This window comes from Cryptotermes secundus, unplaced genomic scaffold (genome assembly GCF_002891405.2).
Source record: "Cryptotermes secundus unplaced genomic scaffold, Csec_1.0 scaffold609, whole genome shotgun sequence".
In the NCBI taxonomy this organism is placed as follows: Eukaryota; Metazoa; Arthropoda; class Insecta; order Blattodea; family Kalotermitidae; genus Cryptotermes; species Cryptotermes secundus.
In genome coordinates this window covers 73,234-96,224 of record NW_019727102.1, presented here as the reverse complement: position 1 = coordinate 96,224, position 22,991 = coordinate 73,234, and the positions used below count along the sequence as shown (strand labels likewise).

Genomic DNA, 22,991 nt, shown 5'->3' with positions numbered 1-22,991 from the left:
GATTAACGGCCGTGGGGATTCGTTGCGCTGACCACGTGACACCCTCTATCCGCTAACGTTGGCACTAACTTCGCCGACAAGCGGCGGTCGCTCGGTCGGTATACTTAGCTTGCGGACTAAAGCCACGGAGTTTTTAGCCATTGAATGACGCTTTCATGATCAAGTTATGTGACATCGGGTGGTATGTTGACTGATTATGAACTGGAAAAAGATTTTGTAGGAAGCTGTCGTGGCCTAATCGACGGACTATCTTGGTATAATCAAAATTGAGGGAGTCTCTTGAGACGGCAGTCGACGATAAGACGGTAAGAAAGGAATTTGGCTGTGAAAAGAAGACTTTATATATGCTGCAGTGACAGACTGTTATATATCCGTTGCCAGGATACGACTAGTGAAGACTGAGAACCCTAGTATGCGTGTAACGGTGAACTGCCAAGTGTGCAGATCATCGATAGCCCTATGATTAATTGTAGTTCTGACTGGTATGTATAAAGTGTGAATAAACCCAATCATTCAATCCAAAACCCCGTCTAATAATCACCCCTACATGCAACAATAATATCACGTCATTTTCTTCGACGGACTGAGATAATTCACGAAAATTCCGTCACTTCCTCTTCTCCGATCAAGTTTCGAACGGGGTATCTTCCGAATAAAAATTAGCAACATTCCCCATTCAGTATCCAGGTTCTCCATTAATTTTCTGTGGTCACTCAGGAACATACTTAAGGTAATCCACGACCGCTTCCTGGCACATGTCCCTAACTTTACATAGTCTCTACGTAAATTGAGAAAGTTGAATAAACTAGCAGTTTCACACTAACACTGCTCTATGTATTTACTTAATATTAACATAGAAGTTAACTTTGATGATTAGACTAACATTGTAAAAACTCCGCAGCGTTTATTCTGCAAGTGAAATATACCGACCGAGCGACCGCCGCTTATCGGCGAAGTTAGTTCCACTCTGCGGATAGAGGGTGTCGCGTGGTCAGCGCAACGAATTCCCACGGCCGTTAATCTCAGAAAACTGCTTATACTGACCCTAACACTGGACATGGCCATGAGTCAGTTGAGTCTTTAGAATCTCTGTAAGTAAGATCTAAACGGTTGTGACATTAGTACAAATATTATGTTTCTGGACATTATCCATCGTCCTGTGTTTATCTAGTTAGTTAGTTAGTTATTAGAGAGGGTGGGTTTCCCCATGCACTTAGACCAGTATTGGTCCATTGTGCTTCCCTCTAGGATATTCTACCAGTCTCTATACCCTACCGATATTGGTGCGTACCATCAGTCCCGACCGAGCCAGCGAGTTCGGCCTCTACTGGCTTGGCGGTATCTATAATGCTTCCCCATCTATCAGAGGGGTTAGAGACTACTGTTGGGCGGGAAATGTCCTTGAATTTGGCTCAGTGACCTCCTTTGGAGATATGAGGTTCTTTTACGTGCCGTAAAGCTACGACACGGGACCCACGGCTTAAAGTCCCTCCCGGAGGACTTGTTCCCTGAAATTTTCCGCCCTTAAAAATTCGACGACCTCCGCCGGGTTTGAACCCGCGTACCACGAGTCATGAGGTGGGAACGTTACCTCTAGACTACGGAGGCCGCTTGTGTTTATCTAAAACACCGTCCTGTTTATTTTTTAAAACACAGCGTGTCGGAGACTGGATTCTGTCTCCGCCTTCAGATAAAACCTACTCAGTTGAGCCCAATCGATAGAGCTAGTCCCTATCTCCGGAAATAGACAGAATCTAATCTCCGAAACGCTGTGTTCGGAGAAATAAACAGGACGGTGTTTTAGATAAACACAGGAACACAGATAATGTCCAGAAATATAATAGTTTTACTCTCTCTATAGGATCTTGATTAATGTTATCTTCCCATCTACAGCTAGACATCTAAAATGATCTCTTTCCTTCACGTTTTCCTACCAATTTCCCATTTCCTTCATGCACGTTGCATGGAGCGTACACAGACATTTAACAAATCTGTGTGCCAACATCTTGAATCGTAGATATTCTTCAGAGCATCTGAGTAAAACTGTCACAGCACAATCCATTTATATTTGGCAGTATAAGATTTATTGTTAACGTATCGATTTCTGAAAGATGCCATGCTCCTGTACTCGCCAGAAAAGTCTGTGTGTATGTTTTGTGCTGTTGACGTCGGTTCATGTTCGCTGTATCCATCAGTGTTATCGATTGTAGACATTTTCCTTCTAAAAGTCTAGTTTACTGGACAGCGTCATCAAGCTTTGCCCTACGGATTATCTTCCCTTTGGGACTGTTCCTGTTCCCCCCTTTTGCCATCTTCTATCCCTTTATACAAAAGCACACATCTCCCAAGAGAATGATGAAACAAGTTAACGGTATTGGCGTTCCCATGGTAACTTAACTTCACTTTCCTTTCGCCAGGTCTTCACTTGCGACGCTCTGCATCAGTGGCCCTACAAGCTACCACATTATCAGAGCAGCCGGTTTGACACCGTCTTCATTTGCTGCCGTAGACTAATATGGCCACCGTGCACGTAAAAACTAGATGTGGCCGTGATCGAATTCTTATGGAGGAGTTATTGTTGAAAGGGACTGACGAGAAAGATGCGTAGCAAGGGTATTTCAGAGGCCGTAGAAGAGAAAAAAACTCCGTGGCCTGTGGTCCGCAATATACCGACCGAGCGACCGCCGAATGTCGGCGAAGTTAGTGCCAACTTTTGCGAATAGAGGGTGTCACGTGGTCAGCGCGGCGGATCCCCACGTCCGTTGACTTTAACATAATTAGAATGAAGAAGTCGATAAGGATGAGATGGACAGGGCATGTAGCACAAGGGGGGAAAAGAGAAATGGATATAAGATATTGGTGGGAAAGCCAGAAGGAAAGAGACCACTAGGAAGACCAAGACATAGATATTTTCCTGTCTTCCATACGCGATTTTATTTATGTTTTTCAACCACTACATCTGACCACTTAGCTTCATTGACTCCTGTTAATGTAACCTCTCTGACTGACTGTCTCTCATCAGTGTTTAAAAACTGATTTAATTTCCCCACATCACTTTTTAGTTCTTTACGTCCAACATTCATATACATTTTCCCAAACTGTAACTGATATTCCGGTCTAGAAAACCGAAATTAACGGCCGTGGAGATTCGTTGCGCTGACACGTGACACACTCTATCCNAGAAAACCGAAATTAACGGCCGTGGGGATTCGTTGCGTTGACCACATGACACTCTCTATCAGCTAAAGTTGGCAATAACTTCGCTGACAGGCGGCGGTCGCTCGGTCGGTATAGTTCGCTTGCGGAGTAAAATCACGAAGTTTGTTTTGGTCTTTAATTTTCTTCTTTAATGCTCGCTTCTACTTAGTTTATTTTTGTCAAGAATTGGCTTGTACGCTACCGGTACCTTACCTGTACCACTGCCACATGGCACATGGTGGAGAACACGAAACTTATTCCTGTGGTCAACGTGACTAAAGGAAGAACAATATATGCCCCTGCTCCTAATTTGTTTTCATTAAAAACGCAGTCTTATTTCGTTTTATATTACGAACTAATGCTACCAAACTCCGTGGCCTGTAGTCCGCAAGCTAACTATACCGACCGAGCGACCGCCGCTTGTCAGCGAAGTTAGTGTCAACTTTAGCGTATAGAGGGTGTCGCGTGGTTAGCGTAACGGATCACCGCCGTTAATTTCGATTTTATAGACCGGAGCCGCTATTTCCTTGATATATGTCCTCTGTTATCTTCATGAGGCTGAGTGAACCCCGTTCCAGACCTACTACTTTTCAGAAAATCTAGTAGCGTCGGGAATCGAACCCGAGCTTCTGGATCCGTAGTCAGGAACTCTGACCACTAGACCACAGGGGTTACCAGAGCTCAGAAGTAAAACATGTAACTCGAATGTAGAAATTGATTCGCATCTTCAAAACAAAAAGTTCTGGGAAGAATGGCTCGCCTGCTTTCCTTTGTTACCAAACGGACCGCATAGAAAACGATGCTTTCAACAATTCTTTGTTGCTGCGTAAACGTCTTTACCGAGTTGTTACCTAGAAACGATAGGGGGATACATAGACACACAGACTCTCCTTTGATAAGACACGGGACGCACAGAAAATGACGCGTCTTTACCGTGCCATTGCCTAGAAACTACAGGATGGATACACATACAGACACGCCGACTGATGGGAGGGATTTATAAATACGTCGTTGAGATGGGGTCAGTTTCCGTGATGTGTATCAAATTTCATGAAGATTGGTTCAGGCATTCCAAAGTTGATTAAGGGGAGGATACAGAGAGACACAGAATTGAGATTTTTTTATTGCTAGTGGGGTGGGACTAAGTCCCTTGTACTGCGGCCACTTCTGGCCTATTGTACCAGCCCCAGATGATAGGTGAGGGTGATTGTGGAGCAATTGGTGGAATGAAGATTGGCAGGGGAAACTGAAGTACTCGGAGAAAACCTGTCCCAGCGCCACTTTGTCCACCATAAATCCCACTTGACTAGACCCAGGATCGAACCCGGGCCGCCGCGGTGGGAAGCCAGCGGCTAACCGTTTCAGCTAAGGCGCGGCCCACAATTGAGGTAACATAAGCCTGTTTTAGGAAAGTAAGTTAAAAATGGTACCAGAGCCATTCGATTGGATTACGTCAGCTGCTCGGACCCTGGGGTCTTCGTTTCATGGCCATGCATACGTTGTGCTATGTAAGTTGAGGCCTGACGAAGTTGCTGTCCGCCTACCAAATGCAAAATAGAGAAGTCTTAGAAAGTATGTATCTGTAATTAATATGATGAAATGTACCAAACAAAAGATCAACCATAAATGAACATTTAGATTGGCAACGAGTTAGACCTACCCCATTAATTCAACAGTTTCGTAATCAGTATCTTTGTATGCCATCTTATTTCGGTTTGCCGCAAGGAATCAGTGCGGGCGGTGAGTTAAGCTGAAGATGAGGACTATTGAGGTCACGTTCTGTGACGTCATACCTTCTCCACCCCCGTTTGCACAATTTTGACAAGTGGTTTATGATCACTCACATAACCGCGGTCTTGCATCTCTGCCGCAACGCATTGCTCGGTCGACCTTGGCCTCGTTTTAAGTGATAGATGTCACCCATAACTGTCCCGTCACCAAGCCATTATTAAGTCATTACGAGATCTGTCGCAGTCTTTTCCGTCTCCTGGTCACTTTGTGAAGGTGTCATAGGGTTCTTGCAATTCCCATTAAATTTAATCTCTAAACGTTTTCACACTACAATTTGTGTCAAGGGCCCCCAACAAAGGGCTGTATTATTAGCCCATCACAGTGACCGCGCGATCTAAGGCATGAACCGTCTTCTTCCGCTCGAACACTGGGATCATGGGTTCGAACCCAACTCGAGGCATGGATGTCTCTGTGTGTTTATTCTATTGTCAGGTGTTGGGTATGTCACGCGACAAATAACTATGCGTGGGTCTCGGATTCAGCGAATCTTTATTGGACACTCACACTTACACGTTTACAAGTACAATTACTATCCACTGCTTCACTGTTATAATTACTTCTTGTTCCACTGTCAGCTGCTACATTTCGACTTTCTTCAGCGGCGGCTATTCCAAGACTGTCTGTCTCTTGTCGAAGCTGGGCTATTTATACCTCGGCGGTTGCTATACAGTGAGCCTTTGTTATAACCGTGGAAACTTCTCTCTATGCAATGCTCGCTGTTAGAATTACAGTGCCGCTATTGTTACTTCCTATGCAACGGTCTGTTCTAGCGTTTCCATGGATTCCAAACACGTTACCTTATGTTTGTGTTGTTCTGTGTGTAGGTAGCGGCCATGCGACTTTCTGATCCCCCGTTCAAGGAGTCATAGCGAGTGTGTATAGATTATAAAACTGAAAAAGTGGCCAAGGTCCAAAAAATGACTTTAGAGCCACTGGAAACCAAGGCACAGGCGTTTAGTACAGAATTCTTAAATATGTACGATAACAAATTTCACACTTCAAGGCAACGGTTGATCAGTAATAGGCGATGTTACCGCGGAATTGCGTATTTTTCCAAGACGGACCATCATACAACATCCCACCTCAGAAATTTGCAGCCATTGTTTATGGTAGTGATATCAGACGCCGGAAGACATGCGTGCAGTGTGACCGAGGAACGGCCTCTTCTGTTGCAGGGATGGAGGCCCTCGAGACAGCCATCAACTACTGGGACGACGCCCTGGCGGCGTATAATTCCATGTCCGGAGGAGGCGCACCCTTGGCCGTCACCAGTAGGGAAGAAGCCGAGTTCTGCAGGGACCTTCAGGGACTTCTGGAAGCTGCGTACAGACTGCAAGACCAATGCGAGCTCATGTTTTTGGACCAGGTTAGTGTTTGCTGTATCATCGGCGATGGATCTTTCGGTTCTGTTACCCTCCCTATCTCATTTTGTTTCCTCTAAATTTGAAAACCCGAAATGTGATAGCGGTAGTTACCCCATGGTTGCATTTCTTACTTATAACCGGGGCCCGGATTTTGATGACCTAAAAATATTTAAAAAATGACCTATAAAATGACCGAAAAAAATATAAAAAAACCTAAAATATGACCCAAAAATGTAATATGCAGGGCCCGGATTTTGATGACCTGAAAATACTCAAAAAATGACCTATAAAATGACCGAAAAAATCCAGAAAAATGACCTAAAGGAGAAAAGAAAGAACACTTCGCTTCCATGTTATTCACATTTCAGAAAACATATGAAGAAAAATTCCCTAAAATGGCCAAAAATGACAAGAAATACCCTTAAAAGTCCAAAAATTTACCAAAAAATTAACCCAGAAATGAAAAAAAGACCTTAAATCTAAAAATGTAAAAAAAATGACAAAAAAAAATTACTTATAATATTTACATTTCTGTAACCAGCAGCTCATATCCGAAATTTATATATTTAAGAGCATCGCATAGGCTACAAGGAAAAAAAGATGACATGTCTTCAAAATCCGGGCCCTGCTTATAACTGATAACTTCCACATTAACTGGAAGTAGCCCTATTAAGTATGAGATTATCTTAAGATATTTGCGCGACGTCGAAGAAGACAAACCAAATGTTGCGGACGAAATATTCTAGAAACACTGATTTTCCTGCTGTCTGTACACAATCAAATCGTAATGATGCTGCATGAGGTTATGGCAACACAGTGCGCCAATAGATCGCCGCCCTCGTTGGTTGCAGACGGTACTAATTCTACCTGCAGATGGAAAATCAAGGCTAGAGATAAATGAAAATGTTAATTTTTTTTAATTCGCTTAGTGGAGGGTGGAATCCTACTGGGTCCACTCGGCACGGCGGCCACTGACTGGCCTATTGTAGCCTGCCCCTGGTGATTATGATGATGGAGAATTTTGCGGAATGAAGATCGGCAGGGGAAACCGAAGTACTCAGAGAAAACCCGCCCCAGCACCACTATGTCCGCCACAAATCCTATTTGACCAGACCCCGGGATCGAACCCGGGCCGCCGCGGTGGGAAGCCAGCGACTAACCGCTTCATATGGCGCGGCTATATCAAAATGTTAACGGTAGTCTGTCGTCAGCTGTCATTTCTCTAAGACATGCTCATTGAAACGCCTTATTAACACCTAAATTTTGTATTTGTTGTTGGATGTTATGGTAACACAGCTAAAGATTATTGGATAATGAATGCAAGTAGCCTTTGGTACTCAATTAAGTATAAATTTTTCGTCAGGTTTATTTTAAATAACGTTATAAAACATATGTTAACATAAACATATTGCATTTTAGGCTCTCACAGCGGTGAATATGAAGAATTTTATCTTCTGCGACATAACGCCGTGTAGTTTGGTGAGTCATCGTTATTTCGGAGGAACATATTGTTCCCCTCTGCAGGGTCGAAGAGTAAGTCAAAGCTGAGCTTAGCGTGCTGCCTGCTTCATGCTGGTTTCTTGTTTGGCTTATTCTTCGACCTTGAAAATGGAGGCCAGATTTTCTTCGGAAATTTCGATTCACCTAAAACTATACAGCGTTATGTCCCAGCTAAACCAGTTTTTAGTAATTTGGTTTTTGGTTAATTTGAGGTAAGAAACTCGTAACTTCCCGCATGACTGTAAAGTTAAAGTAAAGTAAAGTTACAGTAAAGTAACGTATGAGCAGGTATGTAACTATCGCTTGTCTCTTTCAGCGATCTGTGCTGTTCCGCACAGACAGCTCCACGCGTCTCCATGGAGACGCCAGTACGGGATTTACATCTTCGCCGGAATCCTTCGTTTCAGCACAGGACGAGGTGAGTGCGCATACTAAGGATACCAAAATAAATGCAATTAACAAAGGATTGCTGAAAAATCCTTTGAAAATCAAATAACTGAGGACGACGGCGACAAATTACATTCACCGGAGAAATTAACAGCAGATTAATTCTGAAAATGCTGTCATTCACAATCTTCTATGAAACCAAAACACGTAGAGATTAAACTATATATAACTATAATTTTACCAGTTGTTTTGTATGGCTATTGTAGCGTGTAGAGCCGTTGCTTCAGCGATCATGAAATGGGTAGTTTCTGGCTCGGTAAATACGTTCCCGCGGTAGCGGTTACGCATGCAACGGGGGAAACGGGGTGTTGTCTACACGGTCCGCTCCGAGGAGTTAAATAGAAGAGAACTGGAGAAACCAGTTCAGTTGAGCTCCTGAAGGGATGCTAAAAAGTGACGGTGCTATAGTTCAGTTGATAGTTTTGGCAATCATTTCTGTATGGGACTTGAGCACAGAAGCAGAGGAATAGCTATTGTTAAAATCCGTTACCAGGAAACATCTAGTGAGAGCACTGCAAAGGAATAGCAGTTGTTGAAATCTGTTACCAAGCAATGACTAGTGAAAGAATACTGAGAAGACTTAGCATGAAGTGATTTCTAGTGTGGAAATCAGAGGTGTGTATAGGTGGTCAATAAATCCATTCACCAATCCATATCCCATCTACAGTGAACTCCTAAACCATGGCAGTATGAAACCTCATCTCTTGCCTCAAAGTAAGAATATTGAATGTCTAAGAACGAAATGGCGAGGAAGGAGAGTATGTGGACTTAAGATGGAGGAAGTAGCATAGGGCCTGGGAACTTCACATCTTGCGTGGGCCTGATTATGTCCCAATATAAGGGCCAAAACATGTAGCGCCAACAGCATAATAAAACAAATGTTGATACAATAGTCTATTTTGTATTGTATTGTTGTGTACATGTAGACTGCCCCCATTATACACATTATACATATATCTTCTTATTAATAGATGATTAAATCACGGAGGATAAGATGGCTGGAACATGTACCACATTTGGGGAAGGCTTCAGCATTAAAACATTAAAAATATTATACAGTTGTGGAAAAAAAGATATTAATTGATGAACTCAATAGCAATGTTTAAAGTTTGTCAAATATTTTACAGATTTAACCATCTTGTAAAAGTAAAAATTAGAGCAATAATGTCAGAAGAATGTAAGTTACTTCTGGGAACTATAAATACCCTTAGTAATATTGTATTTAAGCATCTTCTTGCATTAATGTATATATTTGTATACATAGGGGGCACACGGTAGCGTAGTTGGTTGAGGCACTATGCTACAAGCCGGAAGGTTTAAGTCCCGATGAGGTCATCAGATTTTTTCAATTTACTTAATCCTTCCAGCCGCACTATGGCCCTGGGGTCGACTCAGCCTCTAACAGAAATGAGTACCAAGAATCTTCCTGGGGGGTAAAGGGCAGCCGGGCCGTAAGGCTGACAACCTTAGCGCCATCAATGAGTGGATTGTCTAGAAAATGTGGGAACCTCAACGTCTCACAACCCTATGGGCCTCCATGGCCTGTTACAGGGATAGCTTTACTTACTTTACTTGTATAAATACATATATTTCTGTCTCAAATGCAACTGTTTATCTTGTCCCGCATCTCTGTTACAACTTGTTTTGGCAGTACACAGCCATCATCAGGTGCAGAATTGTTCCACTGTGTGTTAAAATTACATATCGGGTGCGAACACGATGTTGATTATTAATCAGAATATATTTAAAATCAGAATTAAAACTTAGAGTCAGAATCTCTTAAAATGTTATTTTTCATTGTAGTAATCGGCTGTTCATTGAAATATATTTATCTGAGAGTATATTTGCTGTTGATTCTTGTTGTGCTGCCTTCCATTGTTGCAGCATGGGTATTTTCTGTAATGTGTAAATAATGTGTTGTGTTATATAATATTATTGTTAGTTCTATAAGTTTTGCTAATTGTTTGTCATACTTATGTGTGCTATTTACACAGCTCGTATAGATGTTATTACTTGTATGTTGTCTGTAATATGTAAGAATTATATTATTATTATAATTATTATTGTTATTTGTTATGTTTATTGTTTGTGTACATTAGTTTACTTTTTGTACTTATGTATGTTAGAGTGACTTGTGTGACTTTCAATGAATAGCTGGTAACTGCAGCGAAGAATAACACTTAAAAAGTTTTTGATTCCAAGTTTAAATTTGAATTTTAAATAATTTTAATTAACAATAAATGTCACGTTCATATGCAATATGGAGCTTTTAACATACAGTGGACATGCACATGATGATGGTCGTGTATTAGCAAAATACATACTGATAGAGAAGTAGGAAAAGAATATAGGTTGCATTTGAGGCAGAAACACATGTATACAAGTAAATCCTTATTAATAAATATTACTGCTGTAGTGTCTACAGATTAGTTAATCTCTTAGTAGTCTTGGGTTTCTCTCTCTGTCTGCTGCAATCACAGAGTGCATAGTGTTGTTGTGACCCATTTATGATAAATTTGTGATATGCTTTTAGGTGGCAGATCTCAAGGAATTTGAAGAATTTGTCGATATCTTTCATGATTCAGACAGTCTACGACTTTACCAGTCAGCACTGAAGAAATTGGAGCAGGAAGGCATTCCATACAGGTGAATACTAGAAGAATCTATGACTTAGTGCAGCGAAATTCTTAGAAGGAAACCCAATATCAACCCGGAATGTTTAGTGTAGCCCCTGTCCCCCCCCAACATCAAATATCATAAAAAAAAATTGTTGTTTTGGGCTTATACATGACCTCCCTCTTTTATGTTTAGTTTAAGCGCTTTGTCCAAAGAACGTTTATAAATTATCAGGCTGGGGATTTTATGGAATAACTCATCAAATGCAGTTTTTGAAATGTATTGTTTACAAACATGAAATTTTAAAGGAGACCACTGAGGAGACTCAGTATGGATAAGGGGATGATCAGTTTAAAAAAAATGGGGATTGAGGATGTATATTGAATTAATTTGGCTCAGAATAGGCTGGCTTAGGTGAAGATGGAATGAATTTTCGGATTAATAAGGAGTTTGTTGAGTAGCTAAACGAGTCACCTTGTGAAGGACTCTTCTCACTTAGATATTTATATTGTGCTGCTTCAAAGGAGACATTTTTGTGGTTTGTTTAATGGCTGTGTCAGGGCCTCAGGCTGCGTAGCATCAAATGATAGAATATCTGTTGAATTAGAACCTACCTACCACTCAGCGCTACAGCCCTGGGTGAGCCTTGGCCTCCTCTACAACCAGTCTCCACAACGAATGCCTGCTGCCATAGGAATGGACCCACGCATGATGACCTGAGGCTGGTTGCTAGGCTTCTGAACAAAATTCTTTTTACAGGATGAGGTTGTTAGCCTCGTGTCCAACCCCCAACCTGGAGACCACGGTATCTCTCTTAGTCTGGACTCTACCCTTTGACCTTTCCGGCATGGATGACCCTACTGGTAGTTAAACTACCGCTGGCACAGCTCTCCAGATCACAGAGTCATGCAAGCCCCATCACCATGACAAGGTGGAGACTCCTTTGGGGGGGGGGGGGGTTGAATTAGAAAGGATCTGGAAATGTCACCGAATTTGAAGTGCCATCCTATAATTTGTCAGGAGGGATCTCAGTGATCCCACAAAAGACTTCAGTCAGAACAGTCAGTGTCTTGCGAGGGATTCAACCTGGTTATCTCCCAAATACACATCTGAAGTATTGCTGCTTGAGCCACCTCAATCACTGCTCCAACATCAAGACTGTGTGACATAATATTTATCTCTTTCTGTATACAAAGAAAAGGGTTTGTGAGTGTGAGATGAAAGCTCAGTCTCAGGTTTCCATAGCAGTGTACTGTCAAACGGTAATACGTCGTATGAACATAAGTTATGTATTAGGTCATGAATGAGCCAGCAGTCTTTTGTTTTCATTGCATCAAATATGTTTTGTGAGTACTAATAATGTACTAATGAAATTAGGAAGGTCCAGGAAAACCATGTGGGACTGAAATTAAATGGGACACATCAGCTGTTGGTCTATGCCGATGATGTGAATCTACTGGGTGATAATGTAGATACCATAAAGAAAAACACACAAACTTTAATTGATGCAAGTAAAGAGGTTGGTCTAGAAGTAAACACAGAGAAAACTAAGTATATGTTGCTGTCTCATCACCAAAATGCAGGGCAAAATCATGACATAAAGATAGGAAACAGATGTTTCGAAAATGTGGCACAGTTCAGATATTTGGGAAGGGCAATAACAAATCAAAACCTGATTGAGGCAGAAATTAAGAGGAGATTGAACTCGGGTAATGCTTGCTACCATTCAGTTCAGAACCTTTTGTCTTCTTGTCTGCTGTCCAAAAACATAAAAATTAGAATATACAAAACTATAATTTTGCCGGTGGTTCTGCATGGGTGTGAAACTTGGTCTCTGACATTAAGGGAGGAACATAGACTGAGGGAACAGGGTGCTGAGGAAAATATTTGGACCGAAGAGACAAAGTGACAGGAGGTTGGAGAACACTGCATAATAAGGAGCTCCATGACTTGTACTCTTCTCCAAGTATAATTAGAATGATCGAGTCAAGGAGGATGAGGTGGGCAGCGCATGTAGCACGAGTGGGGAGAAGAGGAATGCATGTAGGATATTGGTGGGAAAACCAGAAGGAAAGAGACCACTGGTAAGATCAAGGCATAGGTTGGTGAACAGTATTAAAATGGATCTTAGAGAGATAGGTTTGGATGGTATGGGTTGGATTGTTCTGGCTCAAGATAGGGACCAGTGGAGGGCTTTTGTGAACATGTTAATGAGCCTTCAGGTTCCATAAAATGCTGGGAAATTCTTGAGTAGCTGCAGAATTGGCAGCTCTTCAAGAAGGGCTTAGTTCCACGAGTGAGTAAGTAAGTAAGTAAGTACATAAGTATCACGAATAAAGGAGACAGTTTATGATAGAATGTTATTCATGGGAGATGACATTAAATATTGGTCTTGACATGTCATTTGATAACATAGGATTAGAAAGGAATACAGGAGAAAGTAAGGGAAGTTTATGGTATGAAATTTTGAGTAACAAATAATGAGATTTACCATTGAATTCTCAGTGAGTGTTATATTAGTTTATTGCAAAATCTTTTTTTTTTGTGTCACTTGCTGCAGTAAAACATCATACTATCAAAGCTGACAGTGTTTGTCAGTACCAGGGTACTGACACAGCACAACAATTTGCAAGAATGTCTGCTGATATGACATAAATTGAAAAATGAGTCTTTCATATTGCCACTTTTGTCTCAGCAACAAACACAGTATTTTGTTTGGGTTCGACACTTCTTTATGATGAACTTCTAACCTTTGCAAAGATGTATTACACAGTAGTATGGAAATGTTAAGGCCCCATTAAGTTGTGAAGGAGAGAAAGTGATTGTAAAATGTTGATTCTTGTGCACAACAGGTGTCTGCGCACTCAGATGGTGCACTGCAGTTCCGATATTGAATTCCTAGGCAAACTTCACTGTATTCGTCTGGCATTCCAGTATCTCTTTAAAGATAGTGCTACATGGGTCTGGTTTGCAGATACTGGGCGTCAGATGCTGGCGGATCTCATTATCTATGCTGAGAAGGTATTATGCTAATGTACTATTTTATCCAACTCTCTGATATTCGTTGAACAGATTGATGAATGGGAAACAATACATATCTTGGCATATAAGAATACATATACTCATACAGGTACACAAGTGCACAGATACATCACATTTATGAATAATTCTGAAGCTTCATAGTGCTGAAAAATGTTCTGCGACATAAATTTGAATAGAATACACCAAAGAATAAGCATACATTTAATGTTTTTAATCACAACATAAAATTAAATAATCGTCATAAATAGAACCTGTCCCTTACTTTATGGATGTGACTTTAGAAGTTGCTTCTTAATAAAGTTGTGACATTGTTGCATGTTTCCTATGCAACGCGACTAGAAATTGTGACGGTCTTGGATTTGGACGAATATTTATTGGACGATCACTCTTTTACACTCACAAATACAATTATTCACGCTTGTAACATCTTTGGATGTTTCTTCTTCAATGTTACATCACTCTTGCACTGATAATCTCAGTGAAGTGTCTTCTGCTCTGCTCGGAGCTCAACTGCCCTTAGTTCTCGTCGGATATGAACTCTGCTGGTGTCTTGTCAGATACGAACTATTTCTGCTTTTGCCAAATATGAACTATTATATCCTGTGCTTGGACTTAATAGGGAACACCTTGTCGAAGGGTTAATTTCGCCCACTACTATGCAATGAATCTCATGTTGCCACAGGAATACATGTCTGCCTCAAACAACTTGTTTGTGAATAACAGTGGAAACCCCACTGTTAGACTTTCATCTCCGGGGCAACAATTTCCTAGCCATTGACTAGTGATGGACGTCTTATAGTCGGGCTTTCGGGCAGCATGTCACAATATACAAGTATATGTAGGGTGTCCAAAATGTTCGGGCCATAGGAAACCTTACTTATTTGACAAAACATGGGAAATTGTAGAAGGAAAATTTTGTTGAAAATCACGTATTTCCAGTCTCATATCTTGGAAGCTTTTTTTTATGTAGGATGAGCTGTTATGATGCTACACTCATTAGATATCAGCAATACAAAGTTATGGCGATGTTGCCAAGGTGACATAATGGCAAAATAAGGATGTGTTTGCAGGCTAGAGGGAAATAGTAGTGAAGGTGAGATGGGTACAACATGAAACAGCAATAGTGAACAAAACCATTCTATTTGAATATACTTGTACAGAAGCAACTTTGCCAAATGGCCAGCTGGGACAAAATGTTGCAAGTCCACAAAACCACACGTGTGTATGGTACACCATGAAGTTTTGTACATTCGCTACAGTAAGCGTTCCAGCTGGCGTCCATCTTGTTGCTCACACATGTGAATATAACACCATATGCTAGGGTACACATGTCAAAGTGTCACTGGGGTAGTGGCGGCTCACACACCGTGTATATTGTCCCGCAGTGCAGCATTGCTTTAAGGGTTAATATATTGGTAAGAGTGGCAAACTACAAAGTGTTTGTGTGTTCATCAAACCCATTCATAATTTGTGTACACATATATAAAGAAGCTATGTAAGCCTTCTTGAAAAAGTGATATGTTGGCAAATTTATTTCAATATGGGATAGCTCAGCCGTCATAGCGATGGACTACAGGCTGGATGCCTGGGATTCAATTCCCAGCAGGGTCAAGAGATTTTTTTCTACTTCACAGCATCCAGATCAATTCTGGGGCCTACCCAGCTTATCAATCGGGTATTAGAAGCTTTTTCACCATGGGTAAAGCAGCTGGGGCAGTTGACCCCTCACCTCCATTAATGCCAAGGTCATGAATGGTGGAACTGTACCTCCACTACTCCATATGACTTCATGGTGTGGTGCTTAATTAATTCACTTATATTCATCTTTACCTTCATACTTGCATCTGATGCCACAGAATACAGTAGGATGGGATGTCCCATGAGTCAGTGTATTGCATACAGTACAGAGAGTTATGTTTAAACATGACAAATTCTATGTCCAATAGGTTGGTTTGACCTTATATGGATTGACAGAATGCAATAAATAAAGTAAAGTAAAGTAAGTATTTGAATTAACTGTTCAGGTAGCTCTAGGACACATGAAGGTTTAAATTTTAATGAAGACCCTCAGTATCAAATATTATGTAAATCTGTTTATCTAGAGCTAGATTATTAGGTTCCCACAGATGGAAATAGTAGAGCTAAGGTACATGTCCTCATTCATTAACCTAAAATTGTTCTTTTTTTTTTTATTTGGGGAGAAACATATATTTGAGTTATATGTCAGATGGTTTGGTGTTCAGATTAAAATACTGTATGCATTTCGTATCTTTCCCCATGCATATTACATGCCTATCCCATTTCACCCTTCTTGTCACAGAGATGTAAACTAAGTTATATTGGGTTTCAGGACCCTAAAGACTTCTTTATAGCTTATGAAGATATGCTGGACTTCCTCCAAGATCAAAGCAACTGGGTCAGCATGGAGCAGGAGTTGAGCTTGAAAGGAGTCAAGGCAATTACCTTCTATGATGTTGTCCTGGATTATATTCTGATGGATGCATTTGAAGACCTTGAATCTCCGCCGTCCTCAGTAACTGCTGTTGTACAGAATCGCTGGCTGTCCAATGGATTCAAGGAAACGGTGTGTATAACAATCCTCATACAGTCTTGCAGTAAACTTATGATTTCTAATTCAAGTCAGACATGGTTTGTTTGTGTTCAGCAAATTTAGAAGAAGAATTTGGACAGTATTCTGAGGGTTTTTCTTGGAGTTTCTGACTCTGTGGCCTCACTAGCTTAGTCCAGTTTGTGTACACCTTCCTTTCTGCGTGACATGTACAGACATCAGCTTCCCTATCTTATGATCTTTTTGATGTCCTATTTATATGCTGTATGTCTACCAGTTCCAGCCCCTCACCCATCATGATATAAATTCACAAGCTTTTTCTTCCATTATAGCAGCCATTGAATAAGGTACTGGTATATTCTGTTTTGTGTTTATGTTATAATAGAATATGTAGCAATGGTGAATGTCAAAATTATGTTTTGAAAGAGTTATGAATGTTACTACAGTCAGAGAGAGCCCTTATTGTATAAGTAACGATGTGTGTTAACATCTGCGTTTTTTGGAAATGCTCAATAAGGAAGGTATATTCTTATTTGGTGTTGTGGTAAAGTAAACTTAATCTGTTTGATTCTAGTCAGTGTTCTTTAACTTGAGTTGCCGTTTCCTGGAACACAAAATTATTGAACTCAAGTTACATATCTAATGATGCTAGTCATGTTTAAATTTGGAAGGCTGTATTCTGTTTTCTCATTCTAGTTTAACTCTACTGTGGGCACGTTACTTTGCAAGTAGGATATTCACAGCAGAGCCTCATTTTTTGTTTGTAGATTATCAATTTATTGTCATTTAATGGTCAGTTAAATTGCTTACTATTGTGCTAATCCATTCATCTTTTGCGAATAAAATTTGCCCGGGCCATAGCTGCCTTCAGTAGCTGGCCATTTTGTCACTTTGTGTAGCAGGGCATGTCTAACCTGCTTCACATATTTCTCTGTCAATATAACTGTTTGCCAAAGCGATTGTCAAGTACATTCTCTGCTTTTGCTTCATTACTCACTTTGTTAAATATATTTTCTTATTCAGTGAAATTCTCCTCACTATGGTAGAATAGTACCTCCCTAGCCTACCTTTTACTTGTGTGGGATAGTGCACATATTGTCTGAAAACTGACAGATGGTATTATTTCTCTAACTGTAATAAGACACTGTCCATCTTGGTCATATGACATCAACAATAGAATCAGAGATGATGGTGTCACCTGTTCCTTCAGGTAGTGACTGAGGACAGAGCAGACAGTGCTTCCACTCATTGCGTTTTTCTACAGGCACTACATAAGAATATCGGATAATTGTTATTTCCCATCTCCATATGCTTTTTAATTCAGTACATTGTCCATGCATGCTTCTCAATATTTCTGCATAAATTCTTGTTTCCCCCAACTGACCTATGTGTCCAGCCCATTTCAACCATCCTGTCAGTACTAGCTGACCTACAGATTGTGAAGTTCCTCTGTATTCAACATTAACTTACTGTGGCCATTAGTTCAATTGTTATTTAATTGATTCTAGGCCCTGACAACAGCAGTGTGGTCAGTTCTGAAAACCAAGCGACGGATGCTGAAGTTTCCATATGGTTTTATGTCACACTTTTATGCCATCTCTGAACAAATGTCACCTTTGATGGCCTGGGGCTTCCTTGGACCTGATGAAAATCTAAAGGATGTCTGCCAGTTCTTCAAAGTATGTATGAGTTTCTTCATTTGGATTCTGAATGAGCCAGTGCAAAAATACATTTACATTTTTTGTTATACTTTCCAGATAACATTTCACCTCAATCTATATAAATAAAAATGTAACTGTTGGTTTGACTCTCCTTGAAGATCTCTGAAAGTTCTTCACTGATTGCTTCAAAATTTTGACACAACGTTGCATTTCAACACGCACATGTTTTATATGCCTATTATGTAGATGTCACACCCGTGACAGGTAAAAACAGGTAAAAGTATTAATTTTTTTCAATTTTAATATACTGTAACGTGTTATACGTCGAATACCAACAGATCGTTGCCTAAGAATAACCGTGGCAATGAACTGTTGAAACAGCGGGTCATTGCCTAGGAATAACTGTGGTAATGAACTGTTGAAACAGCGGGTCGTTGCCTTGGAATAACCATGGCAACGAACTGTTGAAACAGCGGGTTGTTGCGTTGGAATAACCGTCGCAACGAACTGTTGAAACAGCGGGTCATTGCCTTGGAATAACCGTGGTAACGAACTGTTGAAACAGCGGGTCATTGCCTTGGAATAACCGTGGTAACGAACTGTTGAAACAGCGGGTCATTGCCTTGGAATAACCGTGGTAACGAACTGTTGAAACAGTGGAAATAATGCATTTCTGCGGCAACGAGCACAGAACACGTGAAATGGAACCCTCGGCGAAAGTGCCCTTTATTGCGTCCGAAACTGGGTTATAATAGTCCAGCTCTGAAGAAATTTTCGGTGATACTGGACGTGATAATAATTGTGCTCGCTGGTGTAGAAGTGAGCGTTCAATAACTTATTTGCTGAATCCGAGACATGCGTGGAAGTTATTTCGTAAGTATAGTTTATTTTTTGTTGTTTTTCTTTTCGTTTTCTAAGGACAAGCTTAGGTCGTCGTACTCGCAGAGTGGAAGCAATGCGTCGAGTAATTTCAAATAAAACTGGGGAAGAACGGGCAGACTGAGCCACAGCAAGGCATGGCCGGGCACAGCTAGTATTTTTAATATAATCCATTTTTGTGTCATTCTGTTACACGTAACATAAAACACAACAGTATTTAAAATTCTGAAAAGTTTTGTCTGTAAATATGGTTTGCAAAATGTGGGCTCTGTGACATATTTTGAAGGATCCTAAAATATCTCTGTTTGTTGTTGGACATAGATTACCTCATATGAGTTAATGATTCAGTATGAACATTTTCACTCTTGTTATCTTCTACAATTCTGATACACAGCTACTAAAACTGCTTGGCTTGGTTTTCTGAAACGTCTTGCAAACAGACAATTTATTTTGTGAATACATCCATATCATTTCATATGTTGTTTTCCATGTTTTTACCTGGATTTATAAAGCTGGTACCCAGGACATGTATGAGTATTGTCTTATTAACTTGACCATAAGGGCTAAGACTACATCTGAAAGAAGTTAAGGGGTAGCTGTTTGACTTTTCAATGTGCCCATGACTCAAGGCAAGGACCCAACCCATTAACCTCTATGACATATGCCATACCATACTTGTACTGAAATTTTATTTGAGCGACTCGTATTTTTAATTCACAGGCTCAAGTAATGGGATTTCTGGTTGATATCTTCAGTTTCCAGAAGTGTCATTATACTAGTGTGGAAGAACTTGCAGCAGACTTACTAACCCATCTTAAGTCAAGAGTGGAAACAGTGAGCCAAAAAGTGGCAATACCAAGCAATGCAAACGTATGAACAGCAGCTGCTGGTGCTCTGGTGCTATGTAGATAATAGTGTAAATTCTTGACTGAAAATATTATATTGATCTGTACAGTATTATTAGTTAACATGCATAATACTAAATTTTATTCCTTGCAGAAGAAGACGAAAAAGAAGGGGGATGAAGAAGTAAAGATTTGGGGGCTGTTGTCCTTTTAGAGATAGATACAATTAAACATAGTTCCCCCCTCCCCCAACAGTGCAATTCCATTTTTCTTGGTGGGGTGGCAATAACTGTGAAATGTGCAACTTTAAGCCTGGCTTATTATTGGAGCACCAAAATGTAAAATGTATATGGTGAATGAGACTGCGGAAAAAATTATTTGATACTCTTTACATAAATAGATTAAGACATTGTAAAGGAAGGAACAATTCCAAATGCATATGTACTTACTTGGATGTTTTAAAAGAAATTTACCATTCCATTGCATATAGAAGTTGAATGATTCAATAAAGTGAATGTAACTTACTCTGGGAACAATTTACTTTTACTCTCATGACTGCAACACATTGTATGCATATGTAATTTCATGAAGTTCAGCTCAGAGAGTACAGTAATATAGGATCTACCAAAAAGAAAACCAGGATTTCAAACAAATGCAACTCAGGAGTGAAAACAAATATGATATTTAAAAGTATATAACGTATGCAGTCTACACAACAATATTATGTTTTCAAAAAACAAAAAAGACACTTTTCATTTCATGCATCCTGTTGTGTTACGATATACAACCTCTTTGTTAACCGTCACAACACAACAAATATCAAGGCGAATGCCCAGCTATGGGTCTGCCACATGTTTCGGCTATCAATAGCCATCCTCAGGCAAATACATGGTTAAACATATTGTGACATGTTGAGCTATGGATCACCCCTACCTCCCCAGCGGTACGTGGCGGTAACGTAACGCTCGCGTTACTACGGTAATAGGCGAGTTCCCGCCCCGCCACTCCGCTCCGCGGTGACGTAACGCGCAACGCTACGTACCCGTAATCAACTTCCTACTGTGACGTGGCACTCATTACGCAACCGGCAAGCACTGCAGCTATAAAAGTGAGCTGCACAGCAGGTACCAGTCAGTTCTACTGTAGCAGTCGGCGACTTCAGTTGTACTGTGACAGTCAGCCAGTCAGTGCGTTACCAACGAGTTCTCAGTTCGCAAGTTACGAGCTACAGACGCGTGTGCGATAACCAGTGCTAACCAGTTATATCTGGAGTGTGTAATTCAGGGAGACTTGTATAGCTCCCGCGTTATTAGTACGTGAAGACTCTTGAAGATAGTGTTAAGAGATTTTGTTGTAGGGATTGTAAAGAATGGAAACCCATAACATTGTTATAATTAATTGTAGCCGATAGTTGTAGATTGTTGAATAAACCAATTAACGATCTCTGCGGCGTATTCTGTAACGAAACACGTTACAATATATACACCACTGAACTGCAGTACTGTTAAACTGGATACAATACTATTAATCATATAAAACACTTGATGTAAAAATACATTTAATCAGATTATATAAAACAGAAGTTATGTTGTAAAACAAGAATAAAATTTTAATTGATGTTATATAACATTGAATCAATCGTTGGTTTGTGTAATTTTGTACGTTCCCATGGACAAATTGTAATATTCTGTATTTTTTCTTTTTGTATATAAGATTGTATAGGAGGCTCGTGATGTAGATGTTAATATTAATTGTTTAGTTGGTGCCTCATCTTACAAAGTATTGTCTGTACTGTAGGGAATGTAAACAACTATCAACTAATGAGCAGTGAAGAGATTTAGTCCTTAAATACAGGATGGCACATGAAATGATCCAGTATTTAATCTATTAATGAAATCTTTATTTCAATTACAATACTAGAAACTAACATACAAAAAGAAAGACCGTTGTATGGAGTTTATCGTCTGTGAATCAAGTGTTCAATATGACCACCATTACATCCAGCAACTTTTTCAACATGAACTGTGATGTTGATTACTCAATGGCACATATCATTATTCTGAGCTCATTCGGCAAATGCCATTCTTCTGATGCTTGTTTTGAACTGTAAGTTTAGGCAACACTCATTTTGTATGGACACAAATTCAAAACACTTTTCGATATTCGTTGCACTGATCGTCTGGATATTCCTAGTTGTGACTTGTTCTACATCCTAGGCTTGGCCAAAAAGGATTTATTGAATTTAAAGAATAAATGAAAATGAAATGAAAGCCTTCTTGATTTAATGGGGCTTCTTTGCAGCACCATTCTCACAGTGTCAGTGTGTTAAATGCTCTCCAGAGAACGAACACATGTAGGCAGGCGACGTTTCCTCACCAACACTGATGGTTCAATGTTGGTACTTCTTGTTTCAGTAAAGAACACTATTTTATTCTTCGTTTGTCAGCCATCTTCTGTAAACTGACGCATGAGCAGGAACAGTTCAACGAGAATGACACTAGCGCGCTCGGAAAGAGTAAGAACTCCATGATCTACTGCCCTAAATCCAAATTGTTCATTTACCAAAATATTATATTATTATTGACCAAGTGTTTACAAAGTCTTCTATATATCACTTTCTCAAATATTTCTGAGAAATTAGTTAAAGATATGGGTCTATAATTACTAATAAGAGTCTTATCACCCTTTCTATTATGGGGTTTATTTCAGAAAATTTAAGTCGATTTGGAAATATACCAGTTGCTAGGACACTGCGTGGTAACATGCCTGTACAGTCTTTCTCACGTTCTGGTCCCTTGGGACTCGTGACCATATTGTATTGTCTCATTCATTCATTCATTTTATTTTTCTTCGAGTAATCCATAACAGTGATCATCACCTAGGATATAGAAGATGTCCACATACAATAAAATAAGATACAATAGTGACCGTACAACAAGCAGCCTTGTCAGTTGGTAATACAGTAATACAAAGACATTACACCCTATTCAGTAATACAATAATACATTAATATGATACATTATACACATACAATTGCAAAATAATATACAAATGTAAAATAAGTGTGTAAGTCAATATA

General features: G+C 40.0%; 1 protein-coding gene across 2 annotated transcripts in view; it reads left to right on the top strand.

The window, feature by feature from the left end:
• The window catches only part of LOC111864433 (mitoguardin), a 182,355-nt gene extending 161,706 nt beyond the window's left edge, over window positions 1-20,649 (top strand). For both annotated transcript variants that reach the window (XM_023851670.2, XM_023851669.2), the window contains exons 5-11: window positions 6,165-6,355; window positions 8,170-8,271; window positions 10,834-10,946; window positions 13,769-13,937; window positions 16,309-16,542; window positions 18,036-18,206; window positions 19,788-20,649. In XM_023851670.2, the coding sequence (XP_023707438.1) occupies window positions 6,165-6,355; window positions 8,170-8,271; window positions 10,834-10,946; window positions 13,769-13,937; window positions 16,309-16,542; window positions 18,036-18,206; window positions 19,788-19,943 (1,136 nt within the window). In that variant the 3' untranslated portion in view covers window positions 19,944-20,649. The remainder of the gene's footprint in view (window positions 1-6,164; window positions 6,356-8,169; window positions 8,272-10,833; window positions 10,947-13,768; window positions 13,938-16,308; window positions 16,543-18,035; window positions 18,207-19,787) is intronic.
• Window positions 20,650-22,991: the final 2,342 nt, after the last annotated feature.